The sequence below is a fragment of the Natator depressus genome, chromosome 10 (assembly GCF_965152275.1).
Source record: "Natator depressus isolate rNatDep1 chromosome 10, rNatDep2.hap1, whole genome shotgun sequence".
NCBI classification, from domain to species: domain Eukaryota; kingdom Metazoa; phylum Chordata; order Testudines; family Cheloniidae; genus Natator; species Natator depressus.
Window position 1 is genome coordinate 44,560,517 of NC_134243.1, and position 24,661 is coordinate 44,585,177.

At 44.1% G+C, this 24,661-nt stretch overlaps 1 protein-coding gene across 1 annotated transcript in view; it reads right to left on the minus strand.

The window, feature by feature from the left end:
* Nucleotides 1-1,529: 1,529 nt before the first annotated feature.
* OAZ2 (ornithine decarboxylase antizyme 2) overlaps nucleotides 1,530-24,661 on the minus strand; it is a 28,795-nt gene continuing 5,663 nt past the window's right edge. Inside the window, 5 exon segments of the mRNA XM_074964889.1 lie at nucleotides 1,530-3,225; nucleotides 6,433-6,518; nucleotides 8,763-8,938; nucleotides 19,850-19,921; nucleotides 19,923-19,998. Coding sequence (XP_074820990.1) covers nucleotides 3,092-3,225; nucleotides 6,433-6,518; nucleotides 8,763-8,938; nucleotides 19,850-19,921; nucleotides 19,923-19,998 — 544 coding nt within the window. The 3' untranslated portion in view covers nucleotides 1,530-3,091.

The following is a 24,661-nucleotide window of genomic DNA, read 5'->3' on the forward strand; positions in this document are numbered from 1 at the left end:
CTTCCACACAGCAATCGCCACACACTTCTCCACCGAGAAGGCAGCTCTCATTTTGGTGTCCTTGCGCTGTGCACAGTTCCTGGAAGGTGGCTTTCTATATCCCAAACTTCTGCAGCCACTGCTCATTATCCCAGACCTGCATAATGATCCAATCCCACCACTCATTGTTAGTTTCCCAAGCCCAAAAGCGATGGTCTACTGTATGCAACTGCTCAGTGAATGCTAAAAGTAATCTAGCATTGTTTCTTTCCATGGCACACAGCAGGTCAGGCAACTCTGATTTCTATTCAGATTCAGAGCTCATTATAGACTGCATGACCAACTGCAATGTGCTGATAACAGTGACCACAACAGTAGAAGCAATGTGGGATCCATCCTTTCAGACAGAGATGGAGTGTGCACAGTAAATAGGGGCACGTTGAAAAATGTTGCAAAACAGTCGGGAAGTCCATGGAATGCTGGGATGGAAAGAACTGCATCATGGGACAGAGTCCAAACCCATGATGGACTGTGATCCACTCCACCTTCCTAGCTTCAGAAGGGGGTGAGTAGCACAGTGGGATAGCTACCCACAGTGCACTGCTCTCACTGTCAATGCTAGAGCACCAACTGTGAACGCACTCTGCTGACAAAAGGAGGGTTGTGTGAACATGCACAAGCAACATAATTATACCGTTTTTTGATTGTCAGCTTAACTTTCGTCAACAAAACTCAGAGGAGACAAGGCCTTAAAGTGCAGTTTATCTGCCAGCTCTTTGAAGGTGATATTAGAACAATCACACATGGCCAAACATCATCACTGCTAACTGCTCCAAACTCGGATGCTACACTAGTCACATCTATTTGTTGGGTGACACCCATCCATCACAATATAACTTTGCATAGGAAGTTACCAAGCAATGTTATCAAGATTTAGAGAAAACCATCTAAGTAGCAGGAAAACAACATTTAAAAAGCTGCCACATCTCACGCTATATGAATAAATGTAAGATACTTTTAACAGTGGAGAATTTTAGGTGTTGCAGATTTCTCTCCAATCTCATTACTCAAGAAAATCTGCAAGACAAATACATTGTTGGTGTGCCAATACATACAGCAGGGAATTCCACTACATATTAAACTGCTCTGCCTGCTCATCCAGGAGATCAGCCAGTCAGTCTTAACAGGGACAGTGCAGGGTTAGTCCCTTCAGTATATTTCAGTGAGTTTAGTTTTGCAGCTCATACCACTGTCTTGATGGGACTATTTCACAGCTTTGTAAGCTGCCCTGGAAGGCAGTCTCATAAGAACAGACTAAATAGAACCATTTTACTGTAAAATATAGATTAGAGGATGATGGTTTAAATACCTTTCAAAAGTCTCACACTCAGCTCAGCCCTGGCTACATTATAGAGATATGTGGAAGTATCCCCTATCCCTTGTCAATACCGAAACTCAGCCAATCCACACCTTGCCATGGGAGGCTTGGACATCCAAGCCAGCAACCAAACACTTCCATCTTGGAGGGAGGGGAATGAGGGAGACAGACGCCAACTTTAAAATCATTTATTCACACACTAACAACATGTGACCCAACCCCTCCCCAAAATAAACAGTGACTATGAAAGTCTATGGAATGGCTTCAGCTTTCAGACAACATCCTCCACATAAACATGAAAGCAGAACAAAGCATACAAGGACAATGCAATGGATAAGGCAGCCAGGTCAGCAAGAGAGCTCACAATGCATCCCCAATGGAGGAATTATAAATATATATTTCTCATGTAGCAGTCAAAGAAAGATTAAAACCAAATGGCATCAACAGAAGAGCTTAACCCTTTTCTCCAACATTAAAAGTGATGGAGAAAGAGACAAACGACAGCCAGCAGTTCCACCCTCCTCCCATCCTGTCCCATCCCCACTGACAGTCACAGGGAGGGAGAACTGCGGAATTGATCTGAGGAGGAAGGCAGTACAGATGGAGTCTCCTTCACCATCCTGGTCCCGCTGTGCTGCATTCCGCTCCCTTTGGGGTTTGATACAGAGCCTGTCTCAGCAGCGTCTGAAGTCTCCAAGGGCCTCTCTGTGGAGCTCGTAACAGAGGCATGGACCTCTGCTTTGGGATGAGGAAGATCATGAAGGAAGTGATGAATTAAACTAAAGCCTCCTTAACCAGTCTCAGAGACTTTAAAGCCAGTGACCCACATTCAGACCAGGATAGCTCACACCTTTCCTAAGGACTCCCAACCGTTCCACACAACTAACACACGAGCAGCCAAAGAGCTCACCTGAACCAGAGGTAGTGCTCCAATGCTCCTTTTATTCAATTTAAAGGGGAGTACCACTGCAGCACTGCCAGAGGCCTAGGCAAAGGCTCTTCTTCTAAAATAAAGCACCAGCTGGGTAAAGGTAACCTGAATGCTCCTTTGTTGAATGCTGCCACAGCGCAGTGCTGACCTTGAACAGAGTAAGACTGCTTAAACCAAAGCTGGAAGAGCAAGCTGGGGTAAGCTGTATATAGCATTGGTTACCCCAGTGCAGAAACATAAGGTTTTAAATGTAGTGTCATTAAGAGGTAACTCAAGCACATCCCTTCTGTGTGTCTACACCCAAAACATGCCTTACATTTAAGAGTCTGAGTGAACATAAAAATAGACAAGTCTTTAAAATGTGTGCCACACATCCGGTGATCAGGAAAAAAACACTGATTGAAAGAGTCAAGAAATTGATACTGCTTCTAGCCACGGTGTTCCCCCTGGCATGCCAGGCTTCCATTCACAGCCCAAGCATGAGGCACTGCTAGGCTAACAAGTATACCACACAGCTGTATTTAAAGAGCTTCTATGCCAGTTCATAAACATCTTCCATTTACTATTTGGAGATTACGTGTGTGTGTGTGTATATATATATATATATAGATATAGATATATAGTTCTCTATGTAACACATTTCAATGAAAAGTCAACTCAGAGGATATACAGGCCAATCTAACAATGAGAAATGCAGTTTCAGTCCAACAGAAACTTGTTTTCCCTTTCCGCATGAAAGGAGAGATTTAACCCCTTCTCCTCTCAAAAGCATCTTCAGGTCACGCTGTCGTACTCCACAGGGGCTATTCTTCATCAGAGGAAGAGTTCTGATCCAGAGAGTACACCATGAACATCACGTCGGGTCGCGATGGAACGCAGGGGTGGCCAGGCCTCACAATCTCAAAGCCCAAGAAACTGAATGTCTTCAGAAGTGGAGCTACCCAAGGGGAGGGAAGAGAGAGATACTGTTAACCTCAGGAATGAAATGCCTTGTTAGCTGCATTCCCCAGCACAAAGTCCAGGTGGGGAATCAATATGCACATGGGCAAACTCCACATTTTCAGGGCTGCACTGGACATCAAAAAAGGAATTTTTAGGTGGGCTGACCTTTTAAACTCAAAGATTCATGGTTACCTTGTCCTACCCCTATGTCTCTTTTTCTTCACCTGTATCTTGTCTGTTCTTTATGCTGTATCTCCATTTCCCTCCCCCTGCTTCCTCCACTCCTTTGGGTATCTTGTCTAGAGCTCATTGAGGCAGGGACTGTCTGAGTGTACAGTGCCTAGCACAACAAGGCCAGGATCCTGACTGGGGCCTCTAGATGCCAATGCAATACACAGTTGCAGAAAACGTGGACACCAAATAGGAAGATTGGTAAAAATCACAGCAGCACCTAAGCACCTCACAATGAACTAGCCCCTATTTCCCAGGGAGGCTGTGAGAAATATTATTTACAGATGGGCAAGTGAGGCCCAGGAAGATTAAGTGACTTGCTCAAGGTTACACAGAGTCTATGGCAGTCACAAATTCCCCAGAGCTCCAAGTCCAGTGCTCTTAGACACAAGACCATCCTACATCTATTGGTAGAATCCGTAAAGTGTAGTATACACCCTAACAAAGTGTGACCTTCCTACATCACCTATGAAAGCAGTGGGTGTCGTACAAGAAGTCCTTTTAACCTCTGCAGAAGGGGCATTGGGTCAGTCCCTGCTCATTTTATCTCACATACTTAATATGTAACAAGGACAAGCCTCCCAACATCCGTTGTGGACCTTGTAAGCCACACATTTAATGCTAACAAATTCAGGTGTGCAGTGTTGTTGTCGCCATGTTGTTCCCAGGGTAACAAAGAGACAAGGTGGTGAGGTAATATATTTTATTGGATCAGCTTCTGTTACCCCACCCAACTTGTGTCTAACTTGCTTCTTCCAGCTGCCTGTAAGACACTATTGTGGACTCACTCCACACCACTAGGTACAATATTATTTGTAGACTAGACTGTTAATTGGGAGTCTGAATACATCTTCCCTGGCAGATGCAAATTTGAGCTGGGGAGCAATGGCATGAACTGTCAGTGCCAAAGGATTACATACAAATAAGCTTAACCAGCCAACAGCATTCTTGCGGGGATGTGGGCACTTGACACACACTTGGTGGGCTTGACCATGGTGAAAGCCTTTGGGCCCAGATGAAGGTCACACTCACTCAGTAGCAGTTAGGGACTGACTAATGATGGCAGCCAGTGCTAGAAGGGAGGAGGGAAGTGCCCAGCATCCCAGTGCAGCTCCGCTCCCTCATGCGCAAGCAAGGAGCTGGGAAGGGGAAGAGAGGACCCTGCTGCAGCTGTCCCAGGCCTGGGAAAGAAAGTGATGACCCCCTGGAGCTGCAACTGGAGCAAAAGTGAGGCTGGAGGAGGCAGAACTGATGTGGAGAGTGGGGGAACAGGATTGATTTTAGGGGAGGAATTAATTGCTGGGCAGGGGGACAGGCAGATGAGGGGGTTATAACAGACCCCACTTTTTTTAGGTCACTTGAAGCACTGATGGCTGCCAACTGGAACTCACTGGCAATGCCACAAATACAGGGATTATTTACCATGGTTTGGGACATTCTTTAAGTCAAGCAGCTTGCTGTGTTACCACACTGTACAGATTTTACCACCAAGGCATCATTCATACAACTCAGGCAGAGTGGGGTTAGCCCAGAAACCCACACTTTGACAAGTTATGGACAAACAAAGGCAGATAATTGGATACAATAGATACATTTGTTACTAAGGAACCACAGCAGTGTTACCTCTGGTATCTACACGGGGGTGACTCCAAGTACTCCTTCACTAACATACCACTAAAAATTAGACACTCTAAAACCTCTGTGTTCTCACTCAACTGTGCCACATAACTTTTAAAAGAGGAAGACTCATTGTGGCAGATTTGTTCTGTGTACTGAAGTATTTAGCAACTGGAATGTGAGCTCCAGATCACAAGGAAGAAAGGGTTTGAACACTGACAGTCAATTGTTTCAGGAGCAGGTAAGAAATTTCACTGCAAGGTAAAGTAATTTTAGTTGCCTTTGTACACATCTCCCAGAAACCAGCTATTACTGGCTGCCACAGTGGGTAACTCAAGTGTGCTGCCAGCTTTCTATTCATGAGAACAAAAATTTCTCACTTCCAGAAAGACACTGTCCAGCTAACCGATTTTTAAAAATATTTTCCTGTGTTTAGTGCAAGTGAGGAGCTCCTACCGATCTGAAGATAAACAGTGATGCATGAAGACATAGAATAATCCTTTTTTTGAGAACCCGAGGATTAACATTAGATTCGTAAGAAGAATTTTGTTGCATCACTTCTACCATCACAAGGCTGTTTGATTACTAGATATTCACTCACATCTTGTCAAATTTAATACTGGCTTATTCATAACCTTGTGCTTTGCCGTAAATTCCCTCAGGCTTCCTTGTTCTAATCACCTATCCGATACATCTATCTTTAGATACTAGCATATCCCTCTTAAGTCATGAGCACCTACAGGCAGGATAAGTATTACCCACAGGTCTGGAAGAGAACAGAAGTGCTGGGAGATCAACTGGTCAAACATCTGCTCAGAAACTATGAAAGGGATCAACACCAGGGCACAGAGCCAGGCGCAACCATCACTAAAAGTGTTTTAGTTCCCCCGTGGGGTAGGACAGCCACCCCACTACAAATCATGTGAACCTTGTAGTTTCATTTCTTGCTGAGAGGAAACATTAAATGAGTCCTGACTAAAGATAGAGATCCTGCATTGCTACTGAAGTAGTAGGGAAAGGACACTTCTCTGCGTGGCAGCCTTACTGTCCAACAGCTCAATTCCTACTGATGCAAGTTACTTTGGACATCCAGCCACAGAGACGTCCAATATCCCTTCTTTACAAGCAATAATCAGGCATTCATGTAAGTCAACCGAAATAATTTCTGACTGGGCAAGTAATTTGCAAGAAAGCTAATTATGACAGTGCTTGTTGTGCAGAGATCACAACAGGAAACTTCCTACCAGCGGAAGTGGCCTGGTGAAGCCCTGCAGAGGACAGTACTCTGCAGAGCAACAGCTGCTTCACTCTATTCTGAGGGAGGAAAAAACCACACAGAGGCGAAAGTTCTCACCTCTATCTTCTCTACTTTTTCTGAAGCAAATAAAGACGTAGTTTGCTTTCATTTTCTCTTCAGCAAATTCCAACAGCGCTAGCAATCTGTCAGGGAGGAGGAAAGGGCACATTAGTCACACCAAGCGATCAGTCCCAAGGAAGTGGCTGGGCGCGGTCAGCCTGACGTATGAGGAGGAATTGCTAAGGTGTACTGAGGCACAAGAGATGCATCCACACTGACACGTGGGAATTATGCACTTTGGTTAACACTGGAGGAAGAAATCTTGCAACAAAGCCCCGTCGAGGCAGGGCCTGTCTTTTTGTTGTTTTATTGCCCCTAGCTTAATGGGGTCCTGAGCCAGAACTAGTCACCACAGTAACACAAGTTAATAATTGAGTCACTGAGTGAGGCTTCCAGCCCTTTCATTGCACGAGGAAAGTGTTCAAGAATTTCCTTGGCACTAGACAGGGTGAGCTCTCCCACATTCATGCCAGTGCACTGGGCACGGATATCTGTCCCACCATAACAACTGCTGAAGTCTGGGAGGTAGGCCTGATCTACATTGAAAAGTTGCATCAGCAAAGGTACCTCAGTCAGAGGGGTGAAAAAAAGCCAGCCCCCGACTGATGCAGCTATGCCAATCCCGCCCTGCCCATCCTCGGTGGACACAGCTAACTTCATTCATGGAACTGGTGTTTCTACGCCAACAGGAAAAGCCTTCTGTCCGGTGTAGGCTGCCTCTATGCTACGAGGGTTTGCCAGCACAGACATGCTGACATGGTTCAGACATACCTTTAGTCTGAGCTGGCAGAGAAATGGTTGGTAACCAAGAGCTCCATATTTCAGAAGCAACAGTTCATAAGCTGCTATTGACCCAACCTGCGCCCCACTTAACCTTTAAATGATTTGTGACGTTTCCCTTATAAAAAAGAAGGGGGAGGAAGGGAAGGAGGCAAAGAAGAAAAATTGCCTAGGTGAGCCAGTGAGAATTTTTGCATATTGTTTCACAGAACAGGTCTCCTACTCATGATGCAATTTTCCATCAGTGCCATCATGGTGAGGTGGCAGAAAACTTCTGAAATATTTTCTACCAACTAGTAAAACAAATTGCACTGATCCCAAGTACCACAGCCCCACTGATCAGTTTAGTCTGGGCTCTACCATCAGTCACTGACCTGAGACTTGAGTACAGTACCACAAGAACATTTATTAATAGGAATTTCAAGACCTAATTAAACAGCAGCCAGCAAGATTGGAGAACACCTAGGGATTGGAAGGGATTTTGTTAATATGATAATCATCGATTTTAATTATAACTTCCCAGGCTTATTTTACCTAACTAAAAATAATCTGTTACAAAATTGTGGTGACTTGGGCAGACAAATACCCTCACAGAAGAATCAGTGCCTGGGGGAGTTGGGAGAGCTGGAATATTTATGAACTACAGAAAATACAAGGATTTCTCCAGATCCTGTTTGTGCAGTATGAAGTACAGTGCAGGTGTACACTGAATATCCTGTTAGAGTGTGTACCAACATATTTAGGTACCATATGAAGTTGGATCAAATTTTTAAAGGCACACAAACCTACATTTGGGATCAAACAAAAGAAGTGGAAAGGCAAATGACTATGGAAGGATATAGAGGTGAAAGGGAGATCCTGACATGTTGCCTGATAAGGGCCCAATGAAATTTACACACAACATTTATAATTAATCTGTTTTGTCCACTTCAACATGAAGTTATGGGATCTCAGAGTTCAGAGATACTTTAAAGGGTTCTGGGATGGCTACAGGAGAACAGACAGCTCCACTAAGAGCAGGCTAACTCAAACTGATGACAAAGGAAAACTATGCTTTGGAACAATGTAATTATCTGTAGGGAAATAAAAATGCTCACCCCCAAAAGCTTGTCTAACTGGTCAAGAGACAAAAATTTGGGGAGATAACCCCTTCTCCATAAGCATCTAGTCACCAGCCCTTGCTAGAGGCAGATTACCAGAGCAAGATCACTACTGTCTGACCTAGAATGGGAAATACTATGTACCAAATAATCATGTTGACCCTTTATACTATTTGAATTCTTATGCTAAAAAGGAGAAGGGCAAATCTCTCTTGACCCTAGGGGGGAAGAAAAAATACACACAGAACTACAAAAATAAGGAAGCTTTGGTGTAGAAGGGAATAATGGAATATTTATATTTACAATTTAAGAATGGAGGTATAGAATAAATCCCTTCCCCCTTTATCCTGTCAAAGCAATCCCCCGTGCCACATTGGCTACAAGCCATACCTTCTTCCATAGGCAGTTAACCCTGCATATGGCACTCACACAGCTTTAGGATCTTACCCTTCTTTGCTCCCGTCAGCTAATAAGCCATCAGGGATTTCCACAAAAAGGCTCTGATTGGAAAGCACTGCATCCCAGGAGGAGATCTTCACTTCCGTAATCTTGTACTGGAAGTGGACAATGTGAGGTTTCCCTTCATGCACTGGGACATCTTGGTTAACAGTGAGCTTCTCGTCCTTCAGGTTTTGATGTGGGGAAAAAAGGGAAGAGAAACACAGTCTGAGCTACTAAAATAAATTCAGTTATTTCAATGTCCTTCAACACTAGGTAATGTCGGTGCCACCTGTGGGGTTCCATTTAGGAAAAAATACCTATGATTTAGAACAGTTTTACAAGCCGTAGCCTGATTTGAAAATTTGTGTTAGTGCAATTTTAAATTAACATTTATAATGAACTAAAATAGAAATGCTTTTTTAGAACTGACTGAATGGGTCTTGCTTGAATTTTACAAATTGCTACAGAACAAAGAACAAAATACTAAAACTGTTTGGCTCCAAATTCTTTCCAGAAAGGATTCCCCCCCTCCAAGACTTCACCACTCCCTTTAACTCTAAAAATAAAGACCTGACATGCTAGTACCCACCTGTGAGAACAGACACCCAGGATTACTAGTCACATTGAGAAATTAAGGCCAAAGAGTTCTAAGGATCTACATTCATCTAGCACAGTGTAAGTAAGTGAATGAATTTGCCAAATTCCTTGGTAAATATGTGCTTAGTCCTAACTACAGAGAATTTACTAGAAGATTCGAATCTTCCACTGAAAAGTTGTATTAGCTATGATTGCATGTGCCCAGACCATGGCCAGTCCAATCAGAAACATACGAGAGATCAATACTTTAGCTAGGTTTAAAGCTCTCCTAGACACTTTAAAGCCTAAAAACACCTATCCAATGCTTTTGTAGAATATTCTATTTTCAATCTAGCCTAAAATATGAACTTCAGAAAGATGAACATTTAATAAAGGGTTTTTTCTACTACCTAAGAAATGCGAAGTAAAACGTGACATTTTAACTAGGAAAGAATAATTAAAAACTCAAACACAAAACAGTCACTTTGGCAACTGACGCCTATAAATAGGTAAAGAACATGTAACTAAAAATCCACTCTATTTTTAGAGTGTTTTTTTTTTAAAAACATTGTCTGATCCTAGAGTAGACAGTGTGTTGTCATACCATAATGATCACCGTAAAGAGAACTCAAGTTTCCTCATTCAAATTCCCTCCAGTTCAATTATAACTTGTTTTGCTGATACCACGTGTTCAGAATTACACGTGTGAACAGCAGTAATGCCGTTTCATTCCACAACAGGTTACACTGACCAATCTGTATAATTAATTATGTCCCAGAGAACACAGCTGTCTTCGGTTCCAATACTCACTTAGTAGTACAGAGTATCCACTAAGGTCTGACCAGTTCTGTGCCCAATGGCATTCCAAAGCATTTGCCCAAAGTCAGATTTACAGCTCCTAAATCTGAAGCTATTGCAGCCACTAGCCAATTCCAGTGCACATGCATCTGGTGGTCTATCTTTGTTGGGGTTCTCTGAATTCATGTTCTTGCATAAAACATGAGTGAATGAACTCAAGAGCATTTCCCAGAACTTACTGCCAAAGCGGGGGGCATCAAATGAGTATTAAACAGCAGACAGAAGTCTTTAGCGGTCAAATTGAACTGAAGTGGTAATGAAAGGCAGGCTATCAGAACTCATGTTTAGTGACGTCTCACTGACAAAGACGTCAGGTCAGAAACACTATTTGGATGCATTCTACATTTCTAATGTATGTCCAAAAAGATGCCATTTCAAATATATCAGCTGCCAGTTACAGTTGTAAACAAAATGAATAACAGAATTTTAATTATTAATGGCCTATTTGTCTTAAGGACTTTCCTGTGGCTGAAAATTGACATTCACGGTTCCTCTCTATTACAGTTATAGTTACCGTAGCATGAAAGAGATGACAGTATTGCTTTCTTTGGATTTTGCCTAAGAAAAATCTCTGGGGAAACACCAAGAACAGCTTAAGTCATCCAAGACTAATGAAGTCAGAGATGCCAACAAGTAGAAAGACAGCATCAGTTTTGAAAGTGAGGCTATGGCAAGGCCTGGGAACACTGCATTGCTAAAAGACTCCTGCTAGCTGATCCAGGAGAATTGACTGGCTAGAAGGAAACAGCATCCAGCACTCCTCAGCCAGAAGGTAGCATGCCTGGGAAGAACATGTGTGATACCACCACTTACAAGGAAGAGAGGCTTTTATTAAGAGGAATGTTTCAATGGCAGGGTTCTGTTCACTCTACAGCACGTTGGACTTACGTTCATCAGTGAGGTTCTACAATACAGCAGTGCTGCTTTCTACAGCACACTGAAACTCCTGGTGGTAGTGGGTCAAAAGTGGATTTTTTACTGAGTTACATATGTAATGATTATATTAATCACTTCCACTAGTCCTCAGGTTATTTTGATACTAACTTCAAAAACTCGCTTTGAGTCTTCGGTTTTACTCTGCCTTGCATTCTCAGCTTCAAACAGTTGCTTCGTGTGGACAATGCAGGTATGCTAGAAATCAGTGGGGAAGCTGGAGTTTTGACAAGTGAGCAGAGGGGCAGTTGAGGCTTTGGCCACTGGGAAGAGATGGGCATCAGTTTGGGTTTTTATTTAATGAAATTTATTTTGAAAGTGTTCCCACCTGAAGCATGTACACATGAACAACATTTAATAAAAAAAATTGGAAGCAGTCTGCAAAATAGGAAATCCTCCCAACCTGTCACCCCACCTAATACTTTCCTAGCAAAAGACTCAGAGAAAGCGCTAGTTTTGCAACATGATCGAATGGTCAGCAAATTTGGGTTCTGAAAGACCCTCCTCTCCAAACTGTCTCAAGAACCCTTCCAACTAAGCCAGCTGACTCCACTCAAGTGTCTCAGCTGCTCTCAACTGATTCTCCTCACATAAGAGATGGTCTCTGAGGGACTTAAGCCATTTAGGGTTATACAGGTTAAAACCAACACTGTATGGTACCCAAACATTAACGGGAAGCTGTGTTGATTATGGAATACAGGTGTCACATGCGGTTTTCAAGCACCATCAAGAAAGCAAGCAGCTGGTGGATTCCTGGTAATGTTAGTGCACAGCACCATCTGGAGCACATGATAGTGATCCAGTCTGGCAGTGACAAGGCATGGATTACCCTGGAGGGGTCCCACAACCACAAGGAATGGTCCTGGCCAAGAGTAGAAGGTAAAAAGCATTCTCAGCTAGCGAAGCTATTTTAAGCACCCAGGAGACAGAGGAATATTGTGGAACTGGGGAAGGTATCTTTCTCATCTCCCTTGCGCACAGGAGAAGATCGGATAGTCAGTTTGTTTTTTAAATGGGAATTCAACTCAGTTCTCACCCAGCAACTCTCAATGGCAACCAGCTGCTCCATGGTCCCCAACCCTAATCACTTCTTCACCCCAACTGTCATAGATAACCACTGTAGCCACATTTTTCTGCTAAATAATCAGCTTTAAAATAGTTAAGGATGGCACTGAAGTCATCATTAGGTTTCTGAGTCAACAATCCTTGGAGACAAATAGTGCCACTCACAGCTCTCAGGATTATTGCTTCAGTTTGTCCAGTTACAGGCTCAGGAAGACAAAAACATTGCAAATGTGACTGATAGGTATTATCTGTGCAACCCCCAATGGCTAAAATCTCATCTGGAAAAGCATTTAGAATCTGCAGCCAACTTCTAATTTAGGGGGCAGACTCTAGGGACAAATCTGCTACTGAATCACAGAAGGAGGAGGGGAAGGGGAAGGGAAAAAAAAAAGAAAAAAAAAGACTCCCAGACAGACTTATGCCCCCTCGCTCCCTGATGGTATCAATGGATGATAGTGTAGAGTTAGACAAGCAAACTTCGAGACCATTCAGACAACCAACAAAGTGCATAGTTCTCTGAAGAGGATGTAACTTGAAGTGAAAAAGCCCACTGCCAATATCATAATTTATGCTGGAAGCTTATTTTAAAAATGTCAGATTACTTCACCAAATCAGTACTAGAACTCCCACCTGCTGCTGATTCATTTTATTCTATTAGCCAGACCTAATACAGCGCACGCGGCAATGAAACAGGAACATTACCACAGACGAACACCATCTTGTGAAAACAGCCATTATAAAAAAAATGTATGGTGAGTAGCACGCATCTATTCTAGCCAATAAGCCCACATTACAGTGGCAACTATGCTGTTGACAACCAATTTTAAGTGCTAGTATAGTTTAGAACCAATGAGGACTGGGATTTTTCCACCTCCACATAACTACAGAAGCCAAACTACGGTACAGACTAATCTCCCAGGTAGCCAAGTTTTAACAGTTGCCAGAAAAAAAGCTGTCTGCATTCCTCAGCATGACTGTGCTAGCCACTGTTCAGATGTCTTGCTAGCACAGTTTCAACCAAAGAATGGCCCAGGCCTAAGTGTTACAGTAAGGTGGATGCTACAGCTATAACTCAACTGCACTGAGCCTTTGTTTACAGATGGATTTGAGGAGTGTCAGCCTCAAGTTTACATCCTGACTAGTCAGCTTCTGTTCTAAGGTGGTATTAAGATCAGATCACCGGTGTTTGATTCTATTAAAACTCAGAGGATTGTACTTGTTTATAGTGTCCAATGCTGGATTAGGTAGCCTCTCACATCTAATCAGACTGTTTTGGGTTTGCTAACTTGAGCAAAAGAAGTTGCCATCTGTTCTGAATGCACAAAACACAGAATAGCAGTGCTGAAAAATGGGTTCACTTTTCCTGTGGGGAACAGGTTTATTCATTAGGTGTGAAGGGAGCTTGCATGGTTCCGCACACTCACTGTATTTACTATAGCTTCAAACCATCAACCTTAACAAAACTACTGGGGGTAACAGCTGTTGTGGCCAAGCCAGGTTATAACAGCTGGGACAGAGTCAGTTTTAAAAGTCATGCCTTAGCCCAAGGACAATCCTGAGCTACAAAAGTGTATTTTTAAAAAGAGATCATTAAAACTGTTTGGCTCTATGCACACTAGCCAATCAGATTCCTCAATAGGAGGTTTACACAATACTTTCATGGTGCTCTTGTTTCTGTAGCGCAGAATGGGCCTTAGTTTCAGGAAGATCTGCTGTTTCCACTGTTATGCTTGAGGGTGAGATTAAAAAAAAGAAGGACACAGAAGGTTTCAGAAGGCAAAAAACTAGGACCAGGAAGGGAGAAAGCAGCAGGCTGGGACTGACAGATTGAAAAGGGAGGTCTATATATGCATCTACACAGAAAGGATGGCAGAGTGTTACAGGATAGGGGAAAAAGCTGCCCGTATCTGTCCTGTCCTTACATGCATATCTACTCCGAGCAGAGTGAGGGTTCTCCCTCCCGCCAAACCTCATCACAGCTACTTAAGTTTCTTTCCTGCCAAACAACCCCCACCCCCATCCCCACACTCTATTGGAATACACTGGGCCAGGTTATGACAATAGAGCAGCATAACTACATGGATTAACCTTGGGCCTAATTCCCAAACAACTGGGGAAAACAAGTTTTATACAAGCCCTCTCTCAGGTGGCTGTTTCTTTATCCATGTATATTGAAATACAATTAAACCACTATCTCCCCAGCTCAAAAACAGAGTCAGGAAGAAAAGTCGGTTTCCAGGAACGGGAAGCAGATCAGGAGACTTCTGAAATCTGCTCAAAGAAGTTCTATTTATGACCTAAAGTTTGGTTTCAGGTCAACTCAGCAGGATACATGCAAATGAGCGTTAGAGGAGAATGTGTCAAGATAGTGACGTTTTTAAGACAAAACCTTTACCTCATGTTATTACAGCCTTGAACTAAATCTCTCAGATTAGACGCTCAAGGACAAATTTCCATTTTAGTGAAAATTTACTGTGCACGAGACATCTAATCTGGTTATATTTCTTAATTAATCCAAGAGGAACAGCAGGAAGGACTATGTGTACTGACAGTTTATTGGGGAAAAAGGATGTTATGATCCACCAGAGCCAAATGACTTGAGAACCCCATGTGTGCAGTTTCCTCTTGGCATGTACAGCACCTGCATCCTCCTGCCAAGTTTACCCACCCAGAGCACGTACTTCAGCACAAGTCCCTGTCTGCAATACAATACCAGCTCTGACTGCTGACTATGTTGTGCAGTAAAGCTCTCTTGATTAAAGAGCTGAATCTTTTAAGTTTCTTAACATAAAAAATGGCAATAAAGAAAGGCAGCCCAACCCGTTCAATTTATAATACTGCTGGAAACAAATACCATGTGTTTAATATTCTAGTCTCAAATTGGGGGGGGGGGGGGGGGGGAGGAGGAGGCAGATTCTAAGGAACAGATGCCCAGGGTCAGAAGTTAACATTTCATTTACAGCTGCTTTGCACCAACCCAAGTGCCATACTGGAATAAATTATGTTAATAAGGAATTACTTGCTTTCAATGGAGGCCCTGTGACAACCCATAGGGGCAAAGATTAAATGGATTTTTGCCAACAGCACCCAAGGAATTAAACTTAATACAGGTACAAGAACTAGGGGTCACCAAATGAAATTAATAGGGAGCAAGTTTAAAACAAACAAAAGGAAGTATTTTTTCCACACAATGCAGTCAACCTGTGGAACTCTTTGCCAGAGGATGTTGTGAAGGCCAAGACCATAACACAGTTCAAAAAAGAACTAGGTAAGTTCATGGAGGATAGGTCCATTGATGGCTATTAGCCAGGATGGGCAGGAATGGTGTCCCTAGCCTCTGTTCGCTAGAAGCTGGGATTGGGCAACAGGGGATGATGGATCACTTGATGATTATCTGTTCTGTTCATTCCCTCTGGGCACCTGGCATTGGCCACTGTTGGAAGACAGGATCCTGGGCTAGATGGCCCTTTGGTCTGACCCAGTATGCCCGTTTTTATGTTATTTGGGATACTGTATTCTTAGACAGCAATTAATGCCAACACCCCTGCTGGAAATCTTTTCAGTGTCAGTGGTAGGCGAGAGCAATTCTAAATGAGAGGCCCCCCAAAGCCATTATATTTTTCAAAAGTGTCTTCTCCAGAGGGGACTTCGTTGCAAGTGATTGTGTCAGTGGAATACACAAAAAAACTTGAGTCAGATTAGTGAATGAATGACAATGAGGTTGGCGAAGTGAACGCTCTTCAGAGCCCCCGATCTCCTCCTACCCATTGTTTTCTAGGTGACTCAAGAATTCCTCCAAAGTCCACTACTGATGCCCTACCATTTTTCTCTTCCTCTCTCCAAACTGATATCAACTGTTACTCTTATGTTAACTATTTAAAGGTAGCTGCAATAGACATGGCCCATAGGAATCACTCATACCACTGGATTAATAATCCTAGCAAGGATTACGTTGCTTTCTCTGCAAGTACCAAAGGGCTATATAGCGTACCAAAGCTGACATTTATAGCACAGCACAATGTTTAACCACAAAAAGCTCCTCCTGCCAGAACAAAAAAGAAAACTAAAAAGTTCACTGTGCTCAAATTAAAAGAAAAGTCATCCCCAAAATAGGTCAGATAAAATGACTGAAGTGTCTTATACTCTCAAAGATTCCAGCAGGATATTTTTGTGACTGTGACACTACAGGGCCTATTTCCCCCCCCAGTCAAAGCAGATGTTGCCTAAAGAGTGCACAGTTAAATATCTGTCTAGCACAAAGGACAAATCAAACATTTCTGAATTGGTAGGCACAGCATGCCATCAGGGTTCCAATCACTAACAGATCCTTACTCCTTGGGCTGATGGGAGTGGCAGGTTATCCCATGAAGGAGAAACATTTGTCAATCAAAGATAACCCCATAAAACTATTAAGGAGTGTGCTACTGATGGACTTGGTAGGAAGAGAGACAGACAATTCTCAATGGCTGGAAGCTGAAGGGAAAAAAACAGAACTGAGGGCAAAAAACAAAGAAAGATACAGACGGCTTTATGGCTGGACGGGACCTTGAGAGGTCATAAAGTTCAGTCCCCATACTGAGGCAGGACCATGTATTGTAAACCTAGACCATCCTTGACTGGTTTTTGTCTATCCTGTTTAGAAACTTCCAGTGAAGGGGATTCCACAATCCCCTTTGGGAGCCTAATCCAGAATTTAACTATACTTATTATTCAAAAATTTTCCCTAGTATCTAACCTAAAAAATCTTGCTTGCTGCAGATTAAGCCCATTACTTCCTGTCCTACTTTCAGTGGACATGGAGAATAATTGTTTACACTCCTCTTTATAACAGTCCTTAACATATTTAAAGGCTTATTGGGTCCCACCTCGGTACGCTTTTCTCAAGACTAAACATGCCCAGTTTTTTCAGCCTTTCTTGATAGTCCAGAAGAGAGCAACAAAAATGATAAAAAGTTTAGAAAACCTGACCTATCTCCAATTAGTCCACATCTTTCCACTGGACACAGTACTTCATTTGAGGCCTCACCAGTGCTGAGTACAGTGGGACAGCTGCCTCCTATGTCTTGCATTGAACACTTGTTAATACATGCCAGAATGATATTAGCCTTTTTCACAACTGTATCACATTGCTGACCCATTCAATTTGTGGCCCACTATAATGCCCACGTCCTTTTCAGCAGTACTACAACCTAGTGAGTTATTCCCCAATTTGTAGTTGCGCATTTGATTCTTTGTTTCCAAGTACTGTACTTTGCACTTGTTTTTACTGAATTTCCATCTTGCTGATTTCAGACCAATTCATCAGGGTCTTTTTGAATTCTAATCCTGTCCTCCAAAGTGCCTGTAACTCCTCCCAGCTCACTGTCATCTGCAGACTTTCTAAGCACACTCTCCACTTCATTATCTAAGGCAATAATGAAACCGCTGACTAGTACCAGACCCACGACTGCCCCCTGAGGGACCCCACTAGATATTATCCCCCAATTTGGTAGCAAACAATTGATAACTACTGTGAGTATGGTCTTTCCAAGCAGTAGTGCACCTACCTTATAGTAATTAAATCTAGACCACAATTCCTTAGTTTGCTTATGAGAATGTCATGTGGGACTGGGTCAAAAGCCTAACTAAAATCAAGATATATCACATCTACTGCTTCCCCCCATCCACTAGGCCAGTAACCCTGTCAAAGAAGGAAATTAGGTTGGTTTGGCATGATTTACTCTTGACAAATCCATGTTGGCTATTCCTTATAACCCTATTATCCTCTAAATGTTACAAATTGATTAATAACTTTTTCCAGGTACTGAAGTTAGGCTGACTGATTTATAATTCCCCAGGTCTTCCTTGTTCCCATTTTTAAAAAAGGAACTATGTGCATCCTTCTCTAGTATTCTGGGACCTAGACCGTCCTCCATGAGTTCTTGGAGAGAATCACTAATGGTTCCGAAGTTGCTTTAAAACAAAAGCTCCAGCTGAAGGCATTTTACTATGCGTTCTCCTCCTATATACATTTCAAACAATACCTACGGTAGGGGTTGAAAGTGGGGAAGCAGCCCGCACCCTTCCATACTGCTATCATCAGTAATCTCTAGGACACAGCATTCCTGTCTAACCTGTAAGACTGTCAGCCACTCCGGTTTAGCATTTTATCTTTTTGGTCCCTACTTCCTATTGTTCAGAAGATGTTTAGAAAGTTACTTCATGTGTTTACACACCAGCCTCATGGATACCCCAAGGAACACAGAGCTCTGGGAATAGTATTGGTGAGTTAATTACTCAAAGCAGACCAGCAGGGAGAACTCACTTATTTCTCAATTAGTAGGTGGTATTTTTTTCTTTAAACAAAACTGCATTCAGGCCAGTGTTTCTACCTGACTAACCTGGCAGTGTCACTTAAGTTTAAGGGTCTTACCTTATTTATCTAGTTTAGTTACCTTATAACCAGTGCTTGAATTATAATGGAAAGAAGTAGGGTAGTCATTAATGAATAGGGATGGTGCTGGATGCCACAGCAAGTGAGATGCCAGGGTATTCCTTGGCCTGCTCCTGTGCTGGCATCCTCTGCACTGCCAAGCCAAACTCAGCTGCACAAGACTGCCTTTCCCCCTCTGCCCTCACCATCCCCTGCTTTCTGCCCTGCCTCTTCTCCTAACCTCAACTGCCCTTCCTCTACCCCAAACTGCCCTACCCCTAACTCCACCATCACCCCTACCTGTTACTGCCAACCTTCTGCCCCGCCTCTTCCCAGTCATAACTCCCTCTTCTGCGCCAACCAAAATCCCTTCTACCTGCCACTACCACTTACATCCCATCTGACTTTTGACCTCACCTACTGCCCTTGACTTCCCAAGACTCTGCACCCACCCAACTGCTCCTAGCTCCCCAAGCTCTGTCTATGGGTTCTCCATCCCACTTCGATTCCCCACTCCACCCATACTTCTCCCAATGTGTAGCTCCTAAAAGGGACAGGATTTGACCTTTGCTCCCCTCATCTGCTGTGGTAGCAGCTCCCATTTTCTGCTCTTTCCCTCTTGTAGGGTTCCTGGTTTGTGCAATTGCACCCATCCCCCTTTCCCATCTCTTCACAGCCCATGGCCGGAGGAGTGGTTGGGACAGGACTCGGCAGGCTTACTCTGATTTCTGCCAAGCAGCTGGCCAGGGTGCTGGGCCGCACCTCTCGCTTCCTGCCAGGACGAAGGGGCTTCTCTAGAGGAGAGCGTCGGAGCCCAAGAGACTCCAGTGAAGCACTGAGCCTGGGCAGCAGGACCTGCTTTGTGTGCGGGGGATCTCCCGCAAACAGAGTGGTGGCACCGGGGCCCTGATCACTCAGGAAAGCCTCCCAAACTCTTTGCAGACCATCCCCTTGTGGTGCCCCAGCTCCCGCTGCCATGAGGCAGGGGCACCTGCTGATCTCTCTGCAGCACCACGCCCTGCTCCTGGCTGCACAGGGTGAAGGGCCAAAACAGTACTCTCCCCACCCCGCACCTTTGATTAAATTGGAAGTAGGGTGGCCCCTAGAAGTAGTAAGGCAGCCCCAGCCCCCCAGTCTGAGCATTGCTTATAACAAAACAGTAGCATTTCTTTAAGTGTACAGGAGAACCCAGAGCTCTCAGTTACAAAAAACCAGGCAATTCGTTCTCTACATATTGAATCAGGCTCACCTTATATATCAGAGAAGGATCCCTGCCACACCCTCGCCCACCGGGGATCTTCGACAGTGGGTGAGGGGCATCAGGAGCACCACAGAGGCCCTGGAACAATGTGCCTGGAGCATGGTAGCTGGGGACTGTTACTCAAAGGTAAAATACTACTGCAAAAGAGAAAGAACAGCACAAAGTTATATTAGCAAATGTCTAGTGGTTCAGCTGTCAAGACCCCAAATGACAATTCGAGAACACTCGTGATAGAACGTCACTGACAAATTTCATGTTTTTAGCACTTGGATGTGTAAATCAAAGATACCTGAGCTCTGTTTTATCAGAAAAACTGTAGTGTTATTTGAAACGGAGGAGGGGCTTCTTGTGAAAAGTTGGGAGTGTGCTGAGCAACCTCCCACCAATAAGAGAGGTTTGGAAAACTGCCAATAGCAGATGGCTGGAAAGGCAGGACCACATGAGTACACATTTTCTATAAACAAACACCTACAAATAGATAGGATCTAGAACAGGGAGGTTTAAATTTCACATTTTCAAAGGAGGAACGAGGGCGCTAATTCTCAAAACAGCGTAAGTGCACTATAAAATGTTTAAGATGTTGACATTTTCATATTCTAATAAAGCCTCATGTGAGATCCAATGTCAGGCTGAAGGATACTTACAAAGTTTTCCACATGCACTTGTGCCCTAAATGTTGATTTCTTATGGGGCGAGCACAAGAGAGAGTAGGGAGTTCAGAAGCTTACTTGGGTTAAGAAAGCTTCCCTTACAGTTCATGCTTTAATACATAGCTAGAGGGTCACTGAAGCAAAGACTAAGGGCATGGCTATACTACGAAGTTTACAACGGTGCACCTGCACCAATGCAGCTGTGCTGCTGTAAACTCTATGTAGCTGCTCTAAGGCTATGTTTACACTAAAGGTTATATTGGCATAACTTATGTCGCCTTTCGGAGCGTGAATATTAGTGGGAGAGCGTCTCCTGTCAACTTAGCTACTGCCATTTGTGGAGGTGGTTTTATTATTCCAACGGGAGAGCTCTCTTCCTGTCGCCATAGAGCGTCTTCACCGGACGCGCTACATCATCATCACAGCATGTATATGCATGGCCTAAGCCAGGGGTCTCACACACACGGCCCGCGGAGTTATTTGCTGCGGCCTGCCAAGCTCCCCGCGTCGTCCGAGTTATTTCCGGCAGCCGCCAGGCTCCCCTCCCCCGCCACCCCCCCTCCCCCCACAGCGCGCCGCGTCTGCGCTCCTCTGCCTACCTCCTGGTGCTTCCTGCCACTTAGGACTTTCCAGGAAGGATGGGGGAGGAGCAGGGAGCCGCACGCTCAGGGAAGGAGGCGGAGAAGAGGTGGTGATTTGGGGAAGGGGCGGAGCCTCATGGAACGGGTGGAGTGGGGGCAGCGGAGGTCAGTGATGCTGCCCTTGGGCCAACGTACTAGTCCTCATGTGGCCCTCCTGGTGATCTGAGTTTGAGATCCCTGGCCTAAACCGACAGGAGAGCACTTTCCCATCAGCTTAACTACTCCAGCCCTTGCTACCGCCAACATAGCGCTATCCACACCAGCACTTATGTCACTGTAACTTATGTCACTCAGAGGGGTGGTTCAGTCACACCCCTGAACGACATAGGCTATGTCTGTGTATTACAGCTTAAGTCTCTTTTACACTCCACTTGATATTCCAAGACCTCTAGCAAGTCAATGAGGGAAACTATTTTACTTCTGGAGCGTTGGTTCTTTCACTAGCATTGTAATAGCTCCTTTTACTGGGACACTGCTTAGCAACATTACACTAACAAAACCTGCAGAAACCATGCAAAGAAGCAGGTGCTCATTGTTTACGATTCCTGTTATGAAAAACCTCAGTATGAGGTTATATAAATACCACCTTCATAGTTCCACTGAAAACAATGGTGTTCTGAGTAGCTCTCAGAGAGGGATAGTCAGTAAGGAACACAACACATTAAAAATGGAAAAAGCAGCATCCACATTAAAAATCCTAAGTTTGCAGTAGGTACTCCTGCACCTTTTGTACACTTTTTGTATAGATTAATCTAGTTGTAAAGTAATGTTTTCCAGAATTTTTTTCCCCCTCTGTGCTATGCAAGAATCATTTAAATTTCCAAGGACTGAGTCCTGAATGATCCTCTACATCAGGGCTGCCCAAACCAGTTTGTTTGCATGAAAGGGGATTGTTTGAATACCAAGTGACTGATGAAACGTTTACAAAAGAGCCAAATTTTAACTTGTGAAGGCAACTGTAAACACTCTGGCAAAATACAGACTGAAAAATTCTAGCTACAGTACTACTACAATACTGCAGAATTTAAATCTTCTTCCCCTCTGCAATTTCAAATATTCTAACATACAACATGCTTTGGCACTATTCTGAAGGGGCACTACTCCTTGCAGAAATGAACTCTTTTTTCAACAGACTGTCTGGTACTAGATAAAAAGCAGTGACGTATGGCAGGCTCCTCTACACACATGCTCAGTTGCGTTTTGTATTAACCTGGTCCTTCCTCATCACCAGAACAATCGATTGGTTGTCACCCCTCTCTAGTGGCTACTGGCATAGAGCTGCATGACAAGACGCTTTGCAGTGCATCACCCATTCCCTCCCACAAAGAAAGCTGTTGACAGCTTTGTTACCCCCCCCCCCAAACACACACATCAGTGAACAGCGCAGCACTGATAACTCCCCATTCAAGTCATGATCATTGCTTCAAAAAGCTGAATAATGAAGTGAAGTGATGAAAACCAAATATTTTCACCTAAAGTAGCTCACATGAAACATTTCCTAATTTCATTTTTCTTGGTAAGTGTGGAATTTATTATACAGGGGATAGTCATACTTCCTAACCGTAAGCTGTATTATGAATCCTTTATGCTATGCCAGGCCCTTCACTAGCATCCACAGCTTGGACCCAGAAAGCTCAGCCAAAGTGTTTACAGAACAGCAGTTTATTAGACCTCTTCCACTGCTATGTTTTCTTGGACCTGCATACTACTGCCACCCCCCATCCTCCACCCTCTCTATCTATGCCCCCAGAAAAAGACCCAAACCAATCTAGCCAGGGTCCAAAAGCTGTACCTCATGCTACATGCAGAGTTAGTACTATGGGGCAACTCAGCTCTCCTTGTAGGGGAAGTAGATGTGGAAGGAGCAGATTAAGAAGCATCTGCCCACTTTCACAAATCTGTACCAATGGCAGCCTTGGAAGGAACGGTATATAAGTCTTAGCCTCAAACCATCTGAGAAACATACAGTCTTGCTCCTGGCAATTATGATCAACAATGTTTTTATATACTTCTTAAACCTCTCACATTTCCCCTTTGCATTCATTTACTGTACACTATGAAGATTATCCTCTTCTCTATTGCTTCTGCCGGCTCTTTTTTTAGTAAAAAGCTGCACTCCTTCAGTTACAACATACAGTTGTTTTTTAGTTAAAAGGCTTTAGGTCAATAAATAAAGACACTAGATTGTCTAAAAAGCATACATCATGTATTCTCTAACTCCTAAGTATAAACTTCCTTGTGTTAAGTCCCATGCCAAATACGAGCTATTTTCAAGCATGCATCTGTGTGTAGTGGACATTATTTTATCCTGCTAAACCTTTAGATATCCCAAATTACTGTCCCACTGGCATTTTGGCTACCAGTCTTCCCCAAGCTTCTTTGGCCTGGACAACAGGGAGGCATTTGGCGTGAGAGTTCATCAACTCCTGATCCCAGACCCCAACTCCACAGTGTGTCTAGGGATCCATTGCACCAGAAGCATACATGCCTAAGGGTATGTCTACACTACGAAATTACGTCGATATTATGGAAGTCGATTTTTAGAAATCTATTTTATACAATCAATTGCATATGTCCACACTAAGTGCATTAAGGCAGCAGAGTGTGTCCTCACTACTGGGGCTAGCATCGACTTACGGAGCAGTGCACTGTGGGTAGCTATCCCACAGTTCTCACAGTCTCCACTGCCCACTGGAATTCTGAGTTAAGCTCCCAATGCCTGATGCAGCAAAAACATCGTCGCGCGTGGTTTTGGGTACATCAGCCCCCCCCCACCCCCCATGAAAGCAACGGCAGACAATCGTTTCGCGCCTTCTTTCCGCGCAGACGCCATACCACGGCGAGCGTGCAGCCCGCTCAACTCAGCAATGCTGCCGCTGTTGCGTCCTGGGTGCTGCTGGCAGTAGATGGTGCAGTAGGTCTGCTAACCATCGTCACCCACCGCTTCCGCTGCAACTCTGCTCTCCTGCAGCTCGGGGGATCCGTTCTGGTCCTCCTGGGTGCTGCTAACCGTCGTCATACACAGCTTCCACTGCAACTCTGCTCTCCTGAATCCACTTCGCAGATCCTCGTCGCTCTCTATAAATATCTATTCTTGGGGCACCCGTCTTTAGCCACCGCTTCCGCGGCAACTCTGCTCTCCTGCAGATGCCATACCACGGCAAGCATGGAGCCCACTCAGATCACCACGGCAGTTATGAGCATTGTAAACACCACATGCATTACCCTGCAGTGTATGCAGAACCAGAACCTACAAAAGGAGGTGACGGCAGCGCAGTGACGAGAGTGATGAGAACATGGACACAGACTTCTCTCAAAGCACGGGCCCCGACAATTTGGACATCCTGGTGGCAATGGGGCAGGCTCATGCCGTGGAACGCCGATTCCGGGCCTGGGAAACAAGCACAGACTGGTGGGACCACATAGTGTTGCGGGTCTGGGATGACTCCCAGTGGCTGTGAAACTTTTGCATGCGTAAGGGCACTTTCATGAAACTTCGTGACTTGCTT